General features: G+C 41.9%; 2 protein-coding genes across 3 annotated transcripts in view; both read left to right on the forward strand.

Annotated features, from left to right (window-relative positions):
- Positions 1 to 473: 473 nt before the first annotated feature.
- Positions 474 to 4,172, forward strand: rpl9 (ribosomal protein L9). 2 transcript variants are annotated; one of them, XM_088004614.1, is made up of 7 exons: positions 474 to 498; positions 1,013 to 1,059; positions 1,140 to 1,255; positions 1,509 to 1,604; positions 1,720 to 1,852; positions 2,941 to 3,021; positions 4,019 to 4,172. In XM_088004614.1, exons 2-7 carry the CDS (start codon positions 1,014 to 1,016, stop codon positions 4,126 to 4,128), a joined length of 582 nt encoding a protein of 193 aa, XP_087860740.1. In that variant the 5' UTR covers positions 474 to 498; position 1,013; the 3' UTR covers positions 4,129 to 4,172. The 2 variants fall into 2 exon arrangements, with proteins under 2 accessions (XP_087860740.1, XP_014836359.1); XM_014980873.2 differs by lacking the exon at positions 474 to 498 and adding an exon at positions 3,271 to 3,400.
- An 850-nt stretch (positions 4,173 to 5,022) lies between these two features.
- rfc1 (replication factor C (activator 1) 1) overlaps positions 5,023 to 14,593 on the forward strand; it is a 10,744-nt gene continuing 1,173 nt past the window's right edge. Inside the window, exons 1-21 of the mRNA XM_014980876.2 lie at positions 5,023 to 5,149; positions 5,583 to 5,714; positions 5,805 to 5,880; positions 6,773 to 6,889; positions 6,979 to 7,280; positions 7,384 to 7,458; positions 8,103 to 8,180; positions 8,261 to 8,602; positions 8,689 to 8,802; positions 8,892 to 9,071; positions 9,765 to 9,869; positions 10,356 to 10,770; positions 10,851 to 10,966; positions 11,058 to 11,172; positions 11,657 to 11,745; positions 11,902 to 12,039; positions 12,189 to 12,284; positions 12,360 to 12,613; positions 12,694 to 12,811; positions 13,692 to 13,837; positions 13,906 to 14,119. Of these exons, the coding sequence (XP_014836362.2) occupies positions 5,147 to 5,149; positions 5,583 to 5,714; positions 5,805 to 5,880; positions 6,773 to 6,889; positions 6,979 to 7,280; positions 7,384 to 7,458; positions 8,103 to 8,180; positions 8,261 to 8,602; positions 8,689 to 8,802; positions 8,892 to 9,071; positions 9,765 to 9,869; positions 10,356 to 10,770; positions 10,851 to 10,966; positions 11,058 to 11,172; positions 11,657 to 11,745; positions 11,902 to 12,039; positions 12,189 to 12,284; positions 12,360 to 12,613; positions 12,694 to 12,811; positions 13,692 to 13,837; positions 13,906 to 14,119 (3,225 nt within the window). The 5' untranslated portion in view covers positions 5,023 to 5,146. The remainder of the gene's footprint in view (positions 5,150 to 5,582; positions 5,715 to 5,804; positions 5,881 to 6,772; positions 6,890 to 6,978; positions 7,281 to 7,383; positions 7,459 to 8,102; positions 8,181 to 8,260; positions 8,603 to 8,688; positions 8,803 to 8,891; positions 9,072 to 9,764; positions 9,870 to 10,355; positions 10,771 to 10,850; positions 10,967 to 11,057; positions 11,173 to 11,656; positions 11,746 to 11,901; positions 12,040 to 12,188; positions 12,285 to 12,359; positions 12,614 to 12,693; positions 12,812 to 13,691; positions 13,838 to 13,905; positions 14,120 to 14,593) is intronic.

Below are 14,593 nucleotides of genomic sequence, written 5' to 3' on the forward strand. Positions count from 1 at the left end.
AATGAAATTTAAGTGATTTTGCTTGCTATACCAGTACGTATTTAGTTTTAGTACGTCTGCATCCCAGTTTACAGCTCAAGTATTGGGTATAATTTTACTCAATTTAAGCTTTCTTATATTTTTCCTAATTTAAAATCTGTTACAATTTTCTTTGCTAATTTTTAAAATATAAGTAATCCAAATAAAACACTGTTATTGTGGAAATTTTGTAACTTTGGTTTAATCTGCATTTAGGTAAATAGGGCTTTCATTATTTTAAAGTTTGTAAATAAAGCCAGTAGATTTTCATAAAAGACAAGAATATACATTATTTTTTGGAATAATGTATATTCCAAAAAATACTCTGTTGTTTCTACTCCATTCCAAAATATACTTTTCTGTCACATTTTGAGTGACGCCAAATTTTAGAGTTCGATAATCCATTATAACGGCTGCTGATGGGCTCCTACAATTGCGTCATGACGCCCTTCCGTCCTCCTTTCCTCTGCTACCGGCGAGGTGAGAATAGCTGTGATATTGTTTCGGAGTTTTCATCTAACTCCATCTGAGTCTATTAACACACGTTTCTATTTATTTTTTAACATCAAGACACCGAAGACGTTAAATTTCACAATATGAGCTATATTTTTATTCTGTTTTTAGTTTCTGTGGAGAAATTATAATAAGTTTGTCCACAGCTTAAGCGTCTGCGGCCTGACGGGTCTGTTTGTGTTAATGGTGACGGCTGATTAAACTGTTTCAGTTACAACAGTGGGGTTTGAACTACTCCTGGTAGTTTGTGTGACTGTTCTGGAGTGGAAAATTTCGTCTTTTTTATGAAACTATGGGATGTGGAATAGTGTAGCTCTGTGTTAGCATTAGCTCAGTCAGTGTGGCTTGATTCAAGCTCAAATCACACATGCTAATGTTGCATCTATCAGAACATTTACATTAGTTATCCAACTTATTGAGTGTTAAGTTAAAGTGTTGAAACAAGACTCAAATATAACACTTGTTTTGTGCGTGTGTGTAGAATGAAGACCATTCTCAGCAGCCAGACCGTCGACCTCCCTGACAATGGTAAGAAGCTGCTGCTGCACAGATTAACATGAATAAATATGTTGTAATGTTTTTAAACTGACTTTTGTGTTGTTTGCCAGTGGAGGTCAGGTTAAAGGGGCGAACAGTGATTGTCAAAGGGCCCCGTGGTAAACTCACCCGGGAGTTCAACCACATCAACCTGGAGCTCAGCCTGCTGGGCAAGAAACAGAAGAAGGTAGCTATGAATGACAATCTGTTACTGAAATGGTGCTGCATGAGTATATACAAAGAAAGTTTAACCATTAGCAATGGAGCTGGTGCTGGGGTGCATCCCTGCTTCAATACAGGATAAAAAGAGCATGATGTCAATTTGACATTTTTGTTTGGCTGCACTCCTTTATTGTCAAGTTATCAACCATCTGAGCGATTTTAACTGTAATTTGACATGTGAGGCTGTATAAAACGGATCCCTGTGTTGTGTTGTTTAGCTTCGTGTGGAGAAATGGTGGGGAAACAGGAAGGAGCTGGCCACGGTGCGCACCATCTGCAGCCACGTCCAGAACATGATCAAGGGCGTCACTCTGGTGAGGTTCACCTTCTGGGACAAAACTGCAGCCACTTGGGCTGCTTCTGTTCTCAATTAACAACGTGGATCTGTTTGTTTTTGATTGTTGACGTCACTCCTGTTGTCTGCTGCAGGGTTTCCGGTATAAGATGCGCTCTGTGTACGCCCATTTCCCCATCAACGTGGTCATTCAGGAGAGTGGGAGTCTTGTGGAAATCAGGAACTTTCTGGGAGAGAAGTACATCCGCCGTGTCAGGATGAGGCCTGGTGAGTCGGCTTCACACTGTGGAGACTCTGGAGTGCGTGAAAATCTGATGTATTCACTTCCTGTCAACTTGGAAAAGTCGCAGTTTGACTTAGTGGGAAGGAGGGAAATGGTGGTTGGCCACATTTTTTTGAATGGTTATTTTACCTAGAGCTGGGCAATAAATTGACTGATTATCAGACTTTCTGTTTTTGAAGCTTTAATTCTTTGGAAAATTTGGATTTTTTCCCCTCTACATATCCACCACTTGGGTTTCCATAGTGATGTTAGCTCACCCACAATCTACCAAGCATATTTTAAAGCTTCCATTTGTTTTGTTATTGAAATAAATGCCAAATCTTTGATATTTGATGTCTTTTTTTAGTTGTTTAGGAAAAATGTGAGTGGGAAGTGTTGTTTTAAAATTGGAAATCGAATTTGGCATAAAAAACTGAGATTTTATTCTTAATCCATATCGCCTGGCCCTATATTACCAAATGTTCTGGTAATATTAACCAAACATTTAATCTTTTATTTGCAGAAAATGCTGAAGATTGTTTGAACTTTCCTGTTATTCTCAGATCAGCAAATTGTTAAAATCTTTACAGCACTAAGGCTCCTGTATTTTCATAAGTCGGTTGCCTTTAATTTATAATTTTTATAAAATACAGGAATGTATTAATGTAGCAAAGGGACAGTAAATAATTTATAAATGTCCACAAATATTTAGCTTTCTTTGTTTAAATCTACATGAAGTGATTAAAACTCTCAAAGAAGCTCTTTAAAGTCTTAGCGCTCTCTACATTGTGATTATTTTTTTTATTGCATTATTAAAATGTTGTCTAAAACAGTCATTCTGATAGAATAACTGTATATAAATATTAATAGAAGTCATAAATGTTTTGATATTTGTTTTTTTTTAACCATAATATCCACAGAGCCAATTGTTTGATCAAAACTAATATGAAATGAGAGAAAATATTATTGCTTCAGAACTGATTTTCTCACCTACAAATAAACTTTTGAGTTTTCATTGGATTATAATCTAGTAAAAAAAACAAATCAGGTCTCATGGTATCATATTAAAAATGATCTTCCCTTTTGCTTCCAGGAGTTAACTGCGCGTTGTCAGCAGCCCAGAAGGACGAGCTGGTCCTGGAGGGAAACGACATCGAGTTGGTGTCAAACTCAGGTGTGTCTCATTAACGTTATCAGAGCCGTTCTGTCCGTCAGGATGAAATAAACTCTGCAATAAGAAGTTCTGTTGACGGTTGTAATGCGTCGGGTCGCTCTCTCCTGCCACCAAACGGTCGGATGAAGTTGAGCTCGTTTGTGTAAAGTTGCTGGTTTAGTTTCTTTTTGCAGATGTTCAAAATGCATCAGAAACGTTTGGGCAGAAGTGATGGTGTTGTGACTTGCTGCTCGTCCTCCTCTGTTCCAGCTGCTCTGATCCAGCAGGCCACCACAGTCAAAAACAAGGATATCAGAAAGTTCTTGGACGGCATTTACGTGTCTGAGAAGGGAACAGTAGTGGAAGCAGACCAGTAGAGAAAACATCTGCTGGTGTAGAGGTTAGATGATGCCGTCTGCCTGCCCTGCATGGGAACGTCTCGCTTTTTCTGCCCATCTTGTTTGTTTTCCTGGAACTTTTCTTTCTGTCGCAGATTTATCTGTTGCATGCTTCCCACCTTAAACTTGTCAAGCGTCAGTAATCATAAAATCAAGGAGTCTATTCATTCTCCTGATATGTGATTTGTCGGCAAAACTCATCATTAAACTCCAGGTGAACTTAGGGCTGAGTTGTTTTTTCATAAAGTAAAAATTTTAACAAAATGCTCCTGAAACAAAAGCATTTAATGGATAAATTTGGCACTATTTAAATTTTAAGCTTGCACTTAAAAGAGATCTTTATTTTTCAATTTTAAAACCACTTTTCTCTTTTCAAACTATTTAACAGGATGTTTACCTGTATTTACACCTTCATTACTCACCTGTGCATGCTTTGCATCATTTTATGCTCGACTTTAAATCTTCCCAGCTTTGTGCGTCACTTTTCCTTTTCATGATTAAATCTTTGCTTTCATTCTTCAGACCAGGCCCTGAGAAATAAGCATGCACTGGTATTTTTCCCCCATCATGTTTCAGAGTAAGTTTCTGCTCTGATTTGCGGCTCTCCTGTTTCTCTGCAGCGGCGTTGATCCAGCAGGCCACCACGGTCAGAAAGAAGGACATCAGGAAGTTCCTGGACGGCATTTACGTCAGCGAGAAAACCACCGTGGTGGAGCAAGATGTTGAATAAAATATTCACTTTTCCTGTCATGACCAATAAAGCAAACATCTTTATATATTTGTTTTCTGGTTTTTCTTTTTTTTTATTCAGCTACAATAAGGGATAAACATGAATAAAAGGGTGCGGAGTCAAGAAATGTTCTATTTATAATACATGTTGACTAATGTGAATTGCAGATCTGTTTTTACAATGATATATTTTAGAAAAGTAGAAACATGAAACATATTTTTTAAAAATAAAGTTTTTGTGGCCTAATGGAGCTTTCCAGGCTTTCTATAAAAATAAATATATACTTGGACACAGCTACTGCTAGAAGTGCAATGAAGGTGAAATGCTGTTAAGTGGATCAAGTAATGGTAATTAAAATGTTCTAAATGTAAGAGCTGATCTAGTAAATCAACAGATGCAGTTCAGCATCTATTTGTAGCCCAATGTTTCAAATATGTTAATATAGTACATATTTGAGGGCAGGCTAATATTTGGCTTTCGATCTGTTTTGAACCTGATGGTTTTACTGACACAGATCAGCTTCCTCAGATTTTAAGCCCCGCATATGCTGCCACGGTCAATTCAAAAACTATTTTATTGATCTTAAAGGGAGATTAAATATGTTGTAACTCAAATTATTCAAGATTCTTCATGTAAAGAACCGGTCAGAAACACATGGAAGAATTTTGATCAGTACGGATATTAAAAATCTTACGGTACAAAGAATGAATACATTACAAAAGTTTTTAGAAAAAGTGGCAAAGAGCAATTGATGCGATATCAATATCTGTGATTTAAATTTGAACCATAGCGGGTTTATTATTATTAATTATTATTATTATTATTATTATTGCACGTTTTGATTTGTTTTTGAATTCCTAAATAAACTCGGCACGTCTGATGACGTACTGACGCACGCCAATCCTGTATCGGTGCGTCACCTCCTGGCGACCACAGTGCTTCGCGCCAACAGCTGAAAGATTTTCTGTCTTTTCTGCACCAAAACCAGCGCCCAGGGTGCGAGAGCAGCGTGTTCATCATGGTAGGTAACAGTTAAAGTCTGTCCGCTCAGGCCTGGAGCGGCACAAACTCCCGAAGTTACTCAACAAGGCGAAAAATACCTGCGAAGTCATGTGGATAAAGCTGCTCTCGGGTTTAGCTGCAGCTAAACCGCTTCAGTTTATTTTACACTAAAAATAAGCATAAAGCTGTTTAAATGTTGACATGTTTGTGCTTTTTTTATTTGTTTGTTTGTTTTGTTTAGGAAAAATGATGCGTTTACGTGCAGGATCTTAGTCAGAAAGTGAAAGCTACTGAAATTGAGCGCCTGAACTCGCCAATTAATCCTCCAGCCTCTTTTCACTGTAGTCTCTGCATCAGTCTTGTTTACAATCACAGCGATCTAGTGAAGATATAAAAGTTTACAACTCCGCTGTGTTTCAATCTGCATCACTAAACACTGTGTTTGTGTGCAGGACATCAGGCGGTTCTTTGGACCGGTATCAGGCAAGCCTGCCCCAAATGTAGACCGAAAACCAGACGAGAAGAAGAAAAAGAAGAGTTCCTCAGAAGAAGATTTGAAAAAGAGGAAGAAGGAAGGCACTAAGGCAAGAAGATATTGTCCTCCACCATGTAAAAAGAAAGAAAATCCAGTTTTCCCCACTTCATTACACAATATTTGTATTCTTGTTATTCAGGTCAAAAGCTCCAAAAATGAAGAGGAACACAAAAGCAGCGAGAAGAAAAGAAAGAAACGCCAAGTTATAGAATCGGGTATGCAAAATATTTTAATATTTTATATCATAAATGAACATATAGACTAATAGTCTAGAGATGCACCAATTAAACTATTACCTGCCAGTACCAATTTCAGGTTTTTCTTTACTTCTGACCAGATTTTGACCAATTCCACTTGTAACTCTTCAAAGAAATAAAATTAGGTAAAGGTTCTTTGGTAGAAGTAGTAGGTTTGAATCACCAGAACTGCACAAAAACATGAAATTGCAGATGTTGATGCTTACTTTCCTCACTCTTTTTTTTTTTTTTTTTGCCCCCCATGAGTGTTAGCATGTTTATGTTTAAACTACATCACCTCTGGTCGTAAAATCCAGAAAAAGTCCATCCAAATAGCAAAATGTATAATTGGCTATTTGGATGTCAATTAAATCGAAGTCTGCATCCAAAAATATTTTTTCTATTTCAATATTAAACATGCTAAAGCTGCAATAATTCTGATTTGATTTATTGTCAGGCTCTGGTTGGAAACCAGCAAAATAGGAATTAATCAAATAAGTCCCCAACCTTTATCGTTATTAAAAATGCATGAAAGAAAATGTTTGTTGATTTATGTACATCTTTATAACTCTTTGTAAAGCAGTGACATCTTCCTGGTATTCCATTTCTGCCTGTATACTGTAATTACACTTTACAATTTGTGCTATAGAGTAACACATTTTTTCATATTTAGATCTTTGTCAGAAAAATATTAATCTTAATCCTTGTTTATCTTCAGTGAGAAAATGGCAGAGAACGTTTTGGAGATTTCTAAGCTACAGTTTTCATAGAGCTGGAGGGGACCAGTTCTAGGAGTTGCATCATTAAGAGAGGGACATTTTCCAAAAATTAGATGAGAAATGAAAAACATGTCATCCTTGTTTCTGATCAGATTCGGACGAGGAAGAGCCGGTGACGAAGGCTAAGAAATCCTCCAAAGAGAAAGCTGCGACCAGCAAAGCAAAGCCGCCTCCTAAGAAGGATCCTGTGCAGTACGTCTCTGAAACAGGTCAGACACCATCAAAGGAAAATATTCTCAGTTCCTCCTAATGTATCTGGCCTTTAAAGAAAATCTCTGCTCGTCTCTCGAACTCGCAGACTCGGACAGTGACAATTTCCAGAGTCTGAAGAAGGCCTCCAAGTCCAAACAGAACGGCGCTAATAAAACGTCAGAAGAAGACAGCTGCAGTCCTAAAGCCAAAGAGCGAGTCAAGTCTCCTGCTAAGCCTCCTTTGAGTCGGGGGAAAACTGAGAGAAAGAGTCCCAAAGTTCCTACAACCCCTAAACTAGCCCCTCCCCCTCAGCCTAAGCAAACTCCCACCTCTGTACTCGACTACTTCGGCAGCGGAGAGATTCACCGCTCAGACAAGAAGCTGGTGGCCAGCACCAAGCGAAAGGCTGTAAGCTAACTTTCCTTTCCTCCAATCCTCCATGACGTCTTTTCTCTAATCACTTTCTTACTCTGCAGGAAACTAAATTTGTAAAACTCCTGTCTTCCTTCAGCCGACTCAAGAGTTAGACGACCTGATAAGCGACGAGGAATTGGCCCGGCAGCTGCAGATGGAGGAGGACATGGAGGTAAGAGGTTAAATCAACTACAGGGTGTTTTCACACCAAGCAGAAACTGAATTCTCTTGAATTCTCAGTTTGGAGATCATTGGAAAATGTTTTCATTCAGTGGAATAGTGTTGGAGGGGGGGGGACTCATTCAGGATTTAAACAAGCCGTTTTAACTTTTGTCATTTTATTGTCATCAGATGCAGCTTGTTGATGTCAGAAAAGCTGTTTCCTCTCCTGACATAGTTTTAATTAAAGAGCAGCTTTTTGCAGCTGCACATGTGGGTTACATGAACCAGAGTGTGCAGGTTCCTGTTTAGGATGCAACTTCTTTCAGCACCTCCCTAACCAGCTACGGGCCCATCTACCTCCATCAGTAGTTAGATGTAGGGATTTTTCTGGCAATAGAAATATATTTCAACAAATTTACAATTTCTAGCTTGATACGTTTTGTTGATCTGTAGCGATTTGCAAACCCTCTTAAGTTTTTTTCCCGCTTTACCTTCACTAAATTCAATGAATTTCATATTGAAGATCAAAACTCAGTAGTGCATAACTGATGCAGAATCGGTCCTCTTCAATCCTAAAAAATGTTCTTCAGGTGATGGAAGGCCGACTTTGTAATTGTCTTTATGTGATGATTTTGCTATTTTTCTTTCGAGCAGGTGGAAAAACAAGTCCATGAGGACGAGGAGTTTGCCAAAACATTGGCCATGCTGGACACCGAGCCACAGCCCAAAAAAGTAATGCACTGCAATGGTCACTAAAGGGCCTGTTGGCTTCTTGTAGAGGAGATGTAAATATGTTTTTGTGCCTTTTCAAGGCGCGCAAAAACTCTGAGGAAAAGCCAAGTCCAACTACGACCCCCAAGAAGAGCAGCGTGAGCGTCCCGTCGAAGACCAGTCGGACCCCTCCGGAGGACGTCATCAGTCCGTCGCCCAAGAAGAGCCCCGCTGCCGTCAGAGCCAGCTCCAAGCTGGCCATGATGAAGAAACGGGACGAGGCGAAGGACGAAGGCGCGAAAAGCAAAGCACCCTCTTCACCGAGGAAAAACAAAACTTCTCCGAAGAAAGAGCCGCGTGCTTCTTCGATTTCGGACATGAAGTTCACACCCAAAGCAGGAACGACACCGACGGCGCTGAAGACGTCTCCCAAGAAGCCCGAGGTAACGCTGCTTCCTGTGACGCAAGAGGCTGAGCTCTGACCCGTTCATCTGAGCCGCTTTCAAGTTTTGTTCTGCTTCCCAACCAGAGCACAAGTACAAGTCCTGACGATGCAGAGAAGAAGAAGATGCACACGCTAGCTTTCAGGAATTACCTCAACAGAGACGGACCGCGGGCGCTGGGATCCAAGGAAATCCCCGAGGTAAGGTTGAACGTCACGACGGGGAACCGGCGGCTCCTCAGTCGTTCTTTATTTCAGAACCAATTTACTCAGTTTAAAATCCTTTCTAGGGAGCAGAGAACTGTTTGGAGGGGTGTGTGTTTGTGCTGACCGGAGTCCTGGAGTCGATGGAGAGAGACGACGCCAAAGCTCTCATTGAGCGTCACGGAGGCAAAGTGACGGGAAACGTCAGCAAGAAGACCAACTACCTGGTGCAGGGCAGAGACAGCGGAGCGTCCAAACTGGACAAGGTCAGCCAGCCTGCGTCAGATTATCAGGGTTTATTTGGATTATTTTACTTAAATAACGATGAAACATAAAACAAACAAAAGGGTCACTACTGCTAAACTGAACAAAATAACTGCTACTACCAGTAGTAATAATCATAATAATCTTAATTGTAATAACGTAATCGATTAATAAAATCAGTAATAAATTTGGTAAATAATACATTAATCAAGATAATCATTTAAATTAAAAATAATAAATTAATAATTAAAATCACAATAAATAAATAAATTAAAAATAGGGATTATATGGCCTTATTATTACTATTGATTAATCATTGAATTGATAATAAATATTAGTAAATAATACTTTTATTAAGGAGTAGGAAGAAGCATAAGCTTTTTCACCCTACGTCACCTACAGCTGCTAAGACATGTAACATTCTTACAAATAAAAATCTCACGCTAAAATGTTTATTAAACTCAAGCCCTTAATTTTTCCTACATTTATTAAGCAGGGGGGAAATAAACTGGTGAAATGATTTCAAGTTGCTCTGTTTTTGTACTCGAATGCAACAGGACGTTATTGTTTTTTTTTGTTTTTTGTTTTCAAATATCTTCTGATTTATAAAAGAACAGGAAGCATAAATTACAGAAATATTCCAGTTTCATTGATGTTAAAGTTACGAGTTTTCCTCTCTGCGCTTTGCTCTCCAGGCTGAGAGTTTAGGCACCACCATCCTGGATGAGGACGGCTTGTTGGAGCTGATCAGAACCAAACCAGGAAAGAAGTCAAAGTATGAGATCGCTGCAGAAGCCGAGGTCAGGACTCCTGCCATAGTAACATTATAAATGTTTTTACTTTGGCACATATCAGTAATAAACATCAGTGTGGCTTTTATTGCCGTATGGCTTAAAGAGGCACGTCGTCCCATTTTATAGCACAAACAAGTAACTAAAGGAATAACATTATAACATGATGTCAATTTTACATAAAACTGCCCTTTAAAGAGTGGCAGCGAAAACTAATGTGAAAACCACCTGATGGAAATTTACCAAAATATTAACTAAAGCTGCACAATAGTTCACAACATGTGGTGTTTTCCTCCAAAAAAAAATTTTTTTTTAAATGATTAGTACCGAGAATAAAACATAATAAAAGAGAATAAAACATAATAAAACTTTATTCACCATCTGTGACCTCCTGCTGTGTTTGAGCCCAGTCTGCAGATATCAGCTTTAACCTTTAACCTTTAAATGGTTCTAATGAAATCGATCTCTCTTTATTTATTTGGATGTTTCTTTTAGTGCAAAGCCTCAAACACCAGAACTCCTCCGAGTCGGACCTCAAAGGTCACCCCCAAGGCTCAGAAGATCTCCCCCTCCAAGGGGAACTCCAGGTCCCCCAAGACCCCGAGCCCCTCAAAGACGGGCCAGGCACACAGAGCCAGCGGCAGCAGGACCCCAACTGGGAGGGGCTCTGGACAGACGGCCCGGAGGGAGCTAGGCCTTGCCTCCGCATCCTCCTCTTCCTCAGCTCCTGGACCCTCCCCCCCTTCCCCGCAGGGGGACGCTGCCGGTCTCCTGTGGGTGGACAAGTACCGTCCGCGTTCCCTGAAGGCTGTGATCGGCCAGCAGGGGGAGCAGAGCTGCGCCAACAAGCTGCTCCGCTGGCTGCAGAACTGGCACAGACACCACAGCGGAGGAGCGGACAAACCCGCAGGTAGCAGAAGAACCGGCCGACCTCACGCCGGCTCACCTGGCAGAAACATGTCGGTTCTAGATGTGCTTTCTGTTCGACAGCGTTGAGGTTTGGTAAATTTGGAGGAGGGAAAGACGACGGATCGGGATACAAAGCCGCTCTGCTCTCTGGGCCTCCAGGGGTGGGGAAGACGACCACAGCTGCCCTGGTCTGTGAGGTCAGTCGGAGGACACACACACACTGGCGTCTAACCAGCAGACTCTGGTCGCACTTCCTGTTTGAATCTGCGGGTTTGCTTGTCGTTGAAGGAGCTGGGCTTCAGCTACGTGGAGATGAACGCCAGCTGCACTCGCAGCAAAAACAGCCTGAAGGAAGTCGTGGCGGAGTCGCTCAACAACACCAGCATCGAGAACTTCTACAGAGGTCAATGTTTGTTTATAAAGCAGCTGCTGGTTCGTAAAAGATTGAAAATTGGTTCCAAATATTTCCTAATAATTTGCTAATACAGATGTCACTGGAGCTGCTTCGCAACCTGGAAAAGTCTGGAATATTTTCCAGGTTTGGGGGAGTTTGGAAATAGAGATAGAAAAATATGAAGACTATTTCCTGTCCCCATGTCTAAGTAGGGCTTGGTAATGTGGGTTAAAAGTAAAAACTAAATATATTTTCATTACAAATTGTGTAGATCCAGTCACTCCTTCCTTTTATCCGTCCGTCCTTCATTTTTAAAATATAAATAAATGGACGTAAAAATGACTGAAAACTCTTTAAATCTGTGGAGAAGTCACAGCGCTGCGACGTGAAAACTGTAAACGCTGCCACAGCTTACGCTGTCTGTGCTCTTCATATTTATCCTCTTCTTCAGCAAATCTCAAACCTTTTTGAGCCTCTTGTGTCTGCCCTGCAGGAACGTCTCAGACGGTGAGCAGTAGGCACGTCCTCATCATGGACGAGGTGGACGGCATGGCGGGAAATGAGGACCGAGGAGGAATCCAGGTACTGGAGCTTGTTTCTCACAATCTGCTCGGCTTTTGGAGTTTATGGAAGGGTTAAAAACGAGGATTGTTTGGAAAATGACTGTGTGCCTGATGGAAATCTAACCAATTGGGATATTTACTCATAGTACGAGTATTTTTCTCTGACCTCTTGTAGGAAATGATCGGCCTGATCAAAAACTCCAAGATTCCCATCATCTGCATGTGCAACGACCGCAACCACCAGAAGATCAGGTCGTTGGCCAATTACTGCTTCGACCTGCGCTTCCAGAGGCCGCGGGTGGAGCAGATCAAGGTTCCCTCCGTCGTCGCGCTGCAACGTGTCCATTAACGTTCAAATAAATGCATGCAAATGACCTCAACTATAGAAATTTGTGTTTTCATGATTGGATTTTCTTTCCTGTTCTATCATTTTATTGATTTGGTTTACCTTTGTTTTCCCAGGGAGCCATGATGTCTCTTGCTTATAAAGAGGGAATCAAGATCCCTCCTCCGGCTCTCAATGAAATCATCTTGGCCTCCAACCAGGACGTGCGACAGGTAAGGAGCGCAAAGCGCCTCGCTCTGAGAGGCCTGGGATATTTCCGTCTCGTCACTTTTGCCCCCTGCCCCCAGGTGATTCACAACCTGAGCATGTGGTCGGCCAAAGACAAGGTGATGACGTACGACCGGTGCAAGTCCGACGCGGCCAGCGCCCGCAAGGACACGAAGCTGGGGCCGTTCGACGTCTGCAGGAAGGTGTTCGCCTCGGGCGAAGAGACGGCCCACATGAGCCTCATCGACAAGTCCGACCTCTTCTTCCACGACTACTCTCTGGCGCCGCTCTTCGTCCAGGAGAACTACCCGCACGTCCGTCCGGCTGCGGCTCGGTGAGCGGGGCGCGCCACGCTGCGTAGGTCTGCAGAGACTCGCGTCCGGCTGACGCTCCTGCTTTCGTCTTTGCTCACAGCGGAGACATGAAGTCCCACCTGGTGCTGCTCAGTAAGACCGCCGACTCCATCGCCGACGGCGACCTGGTGGACAGACGGATCCGATCGAGTCAGAACTGGTCCCTGCTTCCCACTCAGGTAAGTGTTATGTTGTCAACTATAAGGACTGCCTCATTAAATAATATTCTGATAGTAACTGATGAGCTAATTAATTATATTTATGTGTCAAACTTACCAGTCTGATCTCTGGAGGAATTTGAGAGTCCGTCTGAGACAGATGCTGAAATGTTCTTTAGAAGCTCATTTTAAAGTAGCAACTTATTTGACATGTACCGACATTCATCTAAATATTATCAAATAATAACTGTTTTCCAGAAGCAGCCTGTGAAATGAAAGATTATTCCAGCTCAGTGTGAAGCCGAGATGAAGGCCTGTTGCAGAGTCAGAGTGTGACGTGTTTTCGTCTCTACATGCATATTTATCTAGAATGCTGCTATTTTGAGTAGGACAATGAATCAATAATATATTTAGATAAATATGTGATCAGTATCAATAGATAATATGTCCGATAGAAAATGTAATAATTTCACTGAACTCCCATCCCGAACTGCACGGCATTCTGGGGGATGTAGGCAGAGGAAAGGCTAAAGCTAGGTGCGTGGCATCGGCTAACTGACTCGCTCTTTGGTTACCTAGCAACAACTTGCTGAGTAACTTGTGCAGCCGCAGTTTCAGGTTTCGCCACTGTGCCTCAGAACTGCAGAAAAATAAAAAAAAACATAGAGTGAAAAGAGAAAATAACATCTGGAGAGGAAACTGTGGATAAAACATGAGAAATCACGCCACCAGTTTCAGTATTTCAGATATTTAAAACTAAAAACTAATCAATTATATCGACTGATATGAAACGCTTGAATCGTGATACATTTTTCAGCCACGTCGTCCAGCTATAGCTTGAGCCACTTCCGCCACTTTGGTGCGCCAGTGTGAATATTTCTGAGCCTGGTTGTGTTTTCAGGCCATCTTTGCCAGTGTGTTGCCGGGCGAGCTCATGAGAGGCTACATGTCTCAGTTCCCCGTCTTCCCCAGCTGGCTGGGCAAGAACTCCTCTACCAACAAACATTCCCGCATCGTGCAGGAGCTGACCTCACACATGAGCTTAAAGTAAGCTCCTTTTGTTCGTCCGTGTCGCGCTCCCTGGGCGGGGTGTTTCATGCTCTCTGCTCCTGCAGGACCCTGAGCAGCAGACAGGCGGTCAACCTGGACTACATGCATTACCTGCGCCATGCGCTGCTGCATCCGCTGCAGAGGCACGGGACAGAGGGAGCGGCGCAGGCCGTACAGCTGCTGGACGACTACCAGCTCCTCAAGGAGGACGTGGACAGCATCATGGAGATCAGTGTGTGGGGCGGGCAGCCTGACCCCTACTCCAAACTGGACCCCAAGGTGAGCTGAGGACCACTGAAGAGGCTCTCTCTTAATTTTTTATAAACAGTTTCTGAATGCTTTCCCATCCTGATCGTTATTTTTCTGCTTTTAGGTAGGGATGCAAACAATTAATCTACTTCTATTAGTAGTTCTCGGTAATAGACCATGTTTTCAGTCTTGTAGTTTGGCCGCCATCCAGCAGAGGGCGCCGCCGGTCATCTATAATGAAGCCACTTGATACAGAATTAAATATTTTGGAGCCATACCATAAGGGGAAAGAGAAACGGTCCAAACAGAGTCCGGTGTGGGACACAAAATGCTCTCTATGCGGTTCTGTTTTGAAATATAAACACTCAATAAGCTCCTTTTGCTTCACCTTAGCAGCGCTCATTCAGCGCTGCGCTACAAAGTCGAGGATGTGATAAGAGAATATCAGAGGAGAAAAAATGTTTTAAAGATATGATGCCAATGAGAGGGGTTGATTTTTGAGGG

Source organism: Poecilia mexicana, unplaced genomic scaffold (genome assembly GCF_051168715.1).
Source record: "Poecilia mexicana isolate PSO_F unplaced genomic scaffold, ASM5116871v1 scaffold_1, whole genome shotgun sequence".
NCBI lineage: Eukaryota > Metazoa > Chordata > Actinopteri > Cyprinodontiformes > Poeciliidae > Poecilia > Poecilia mexicana.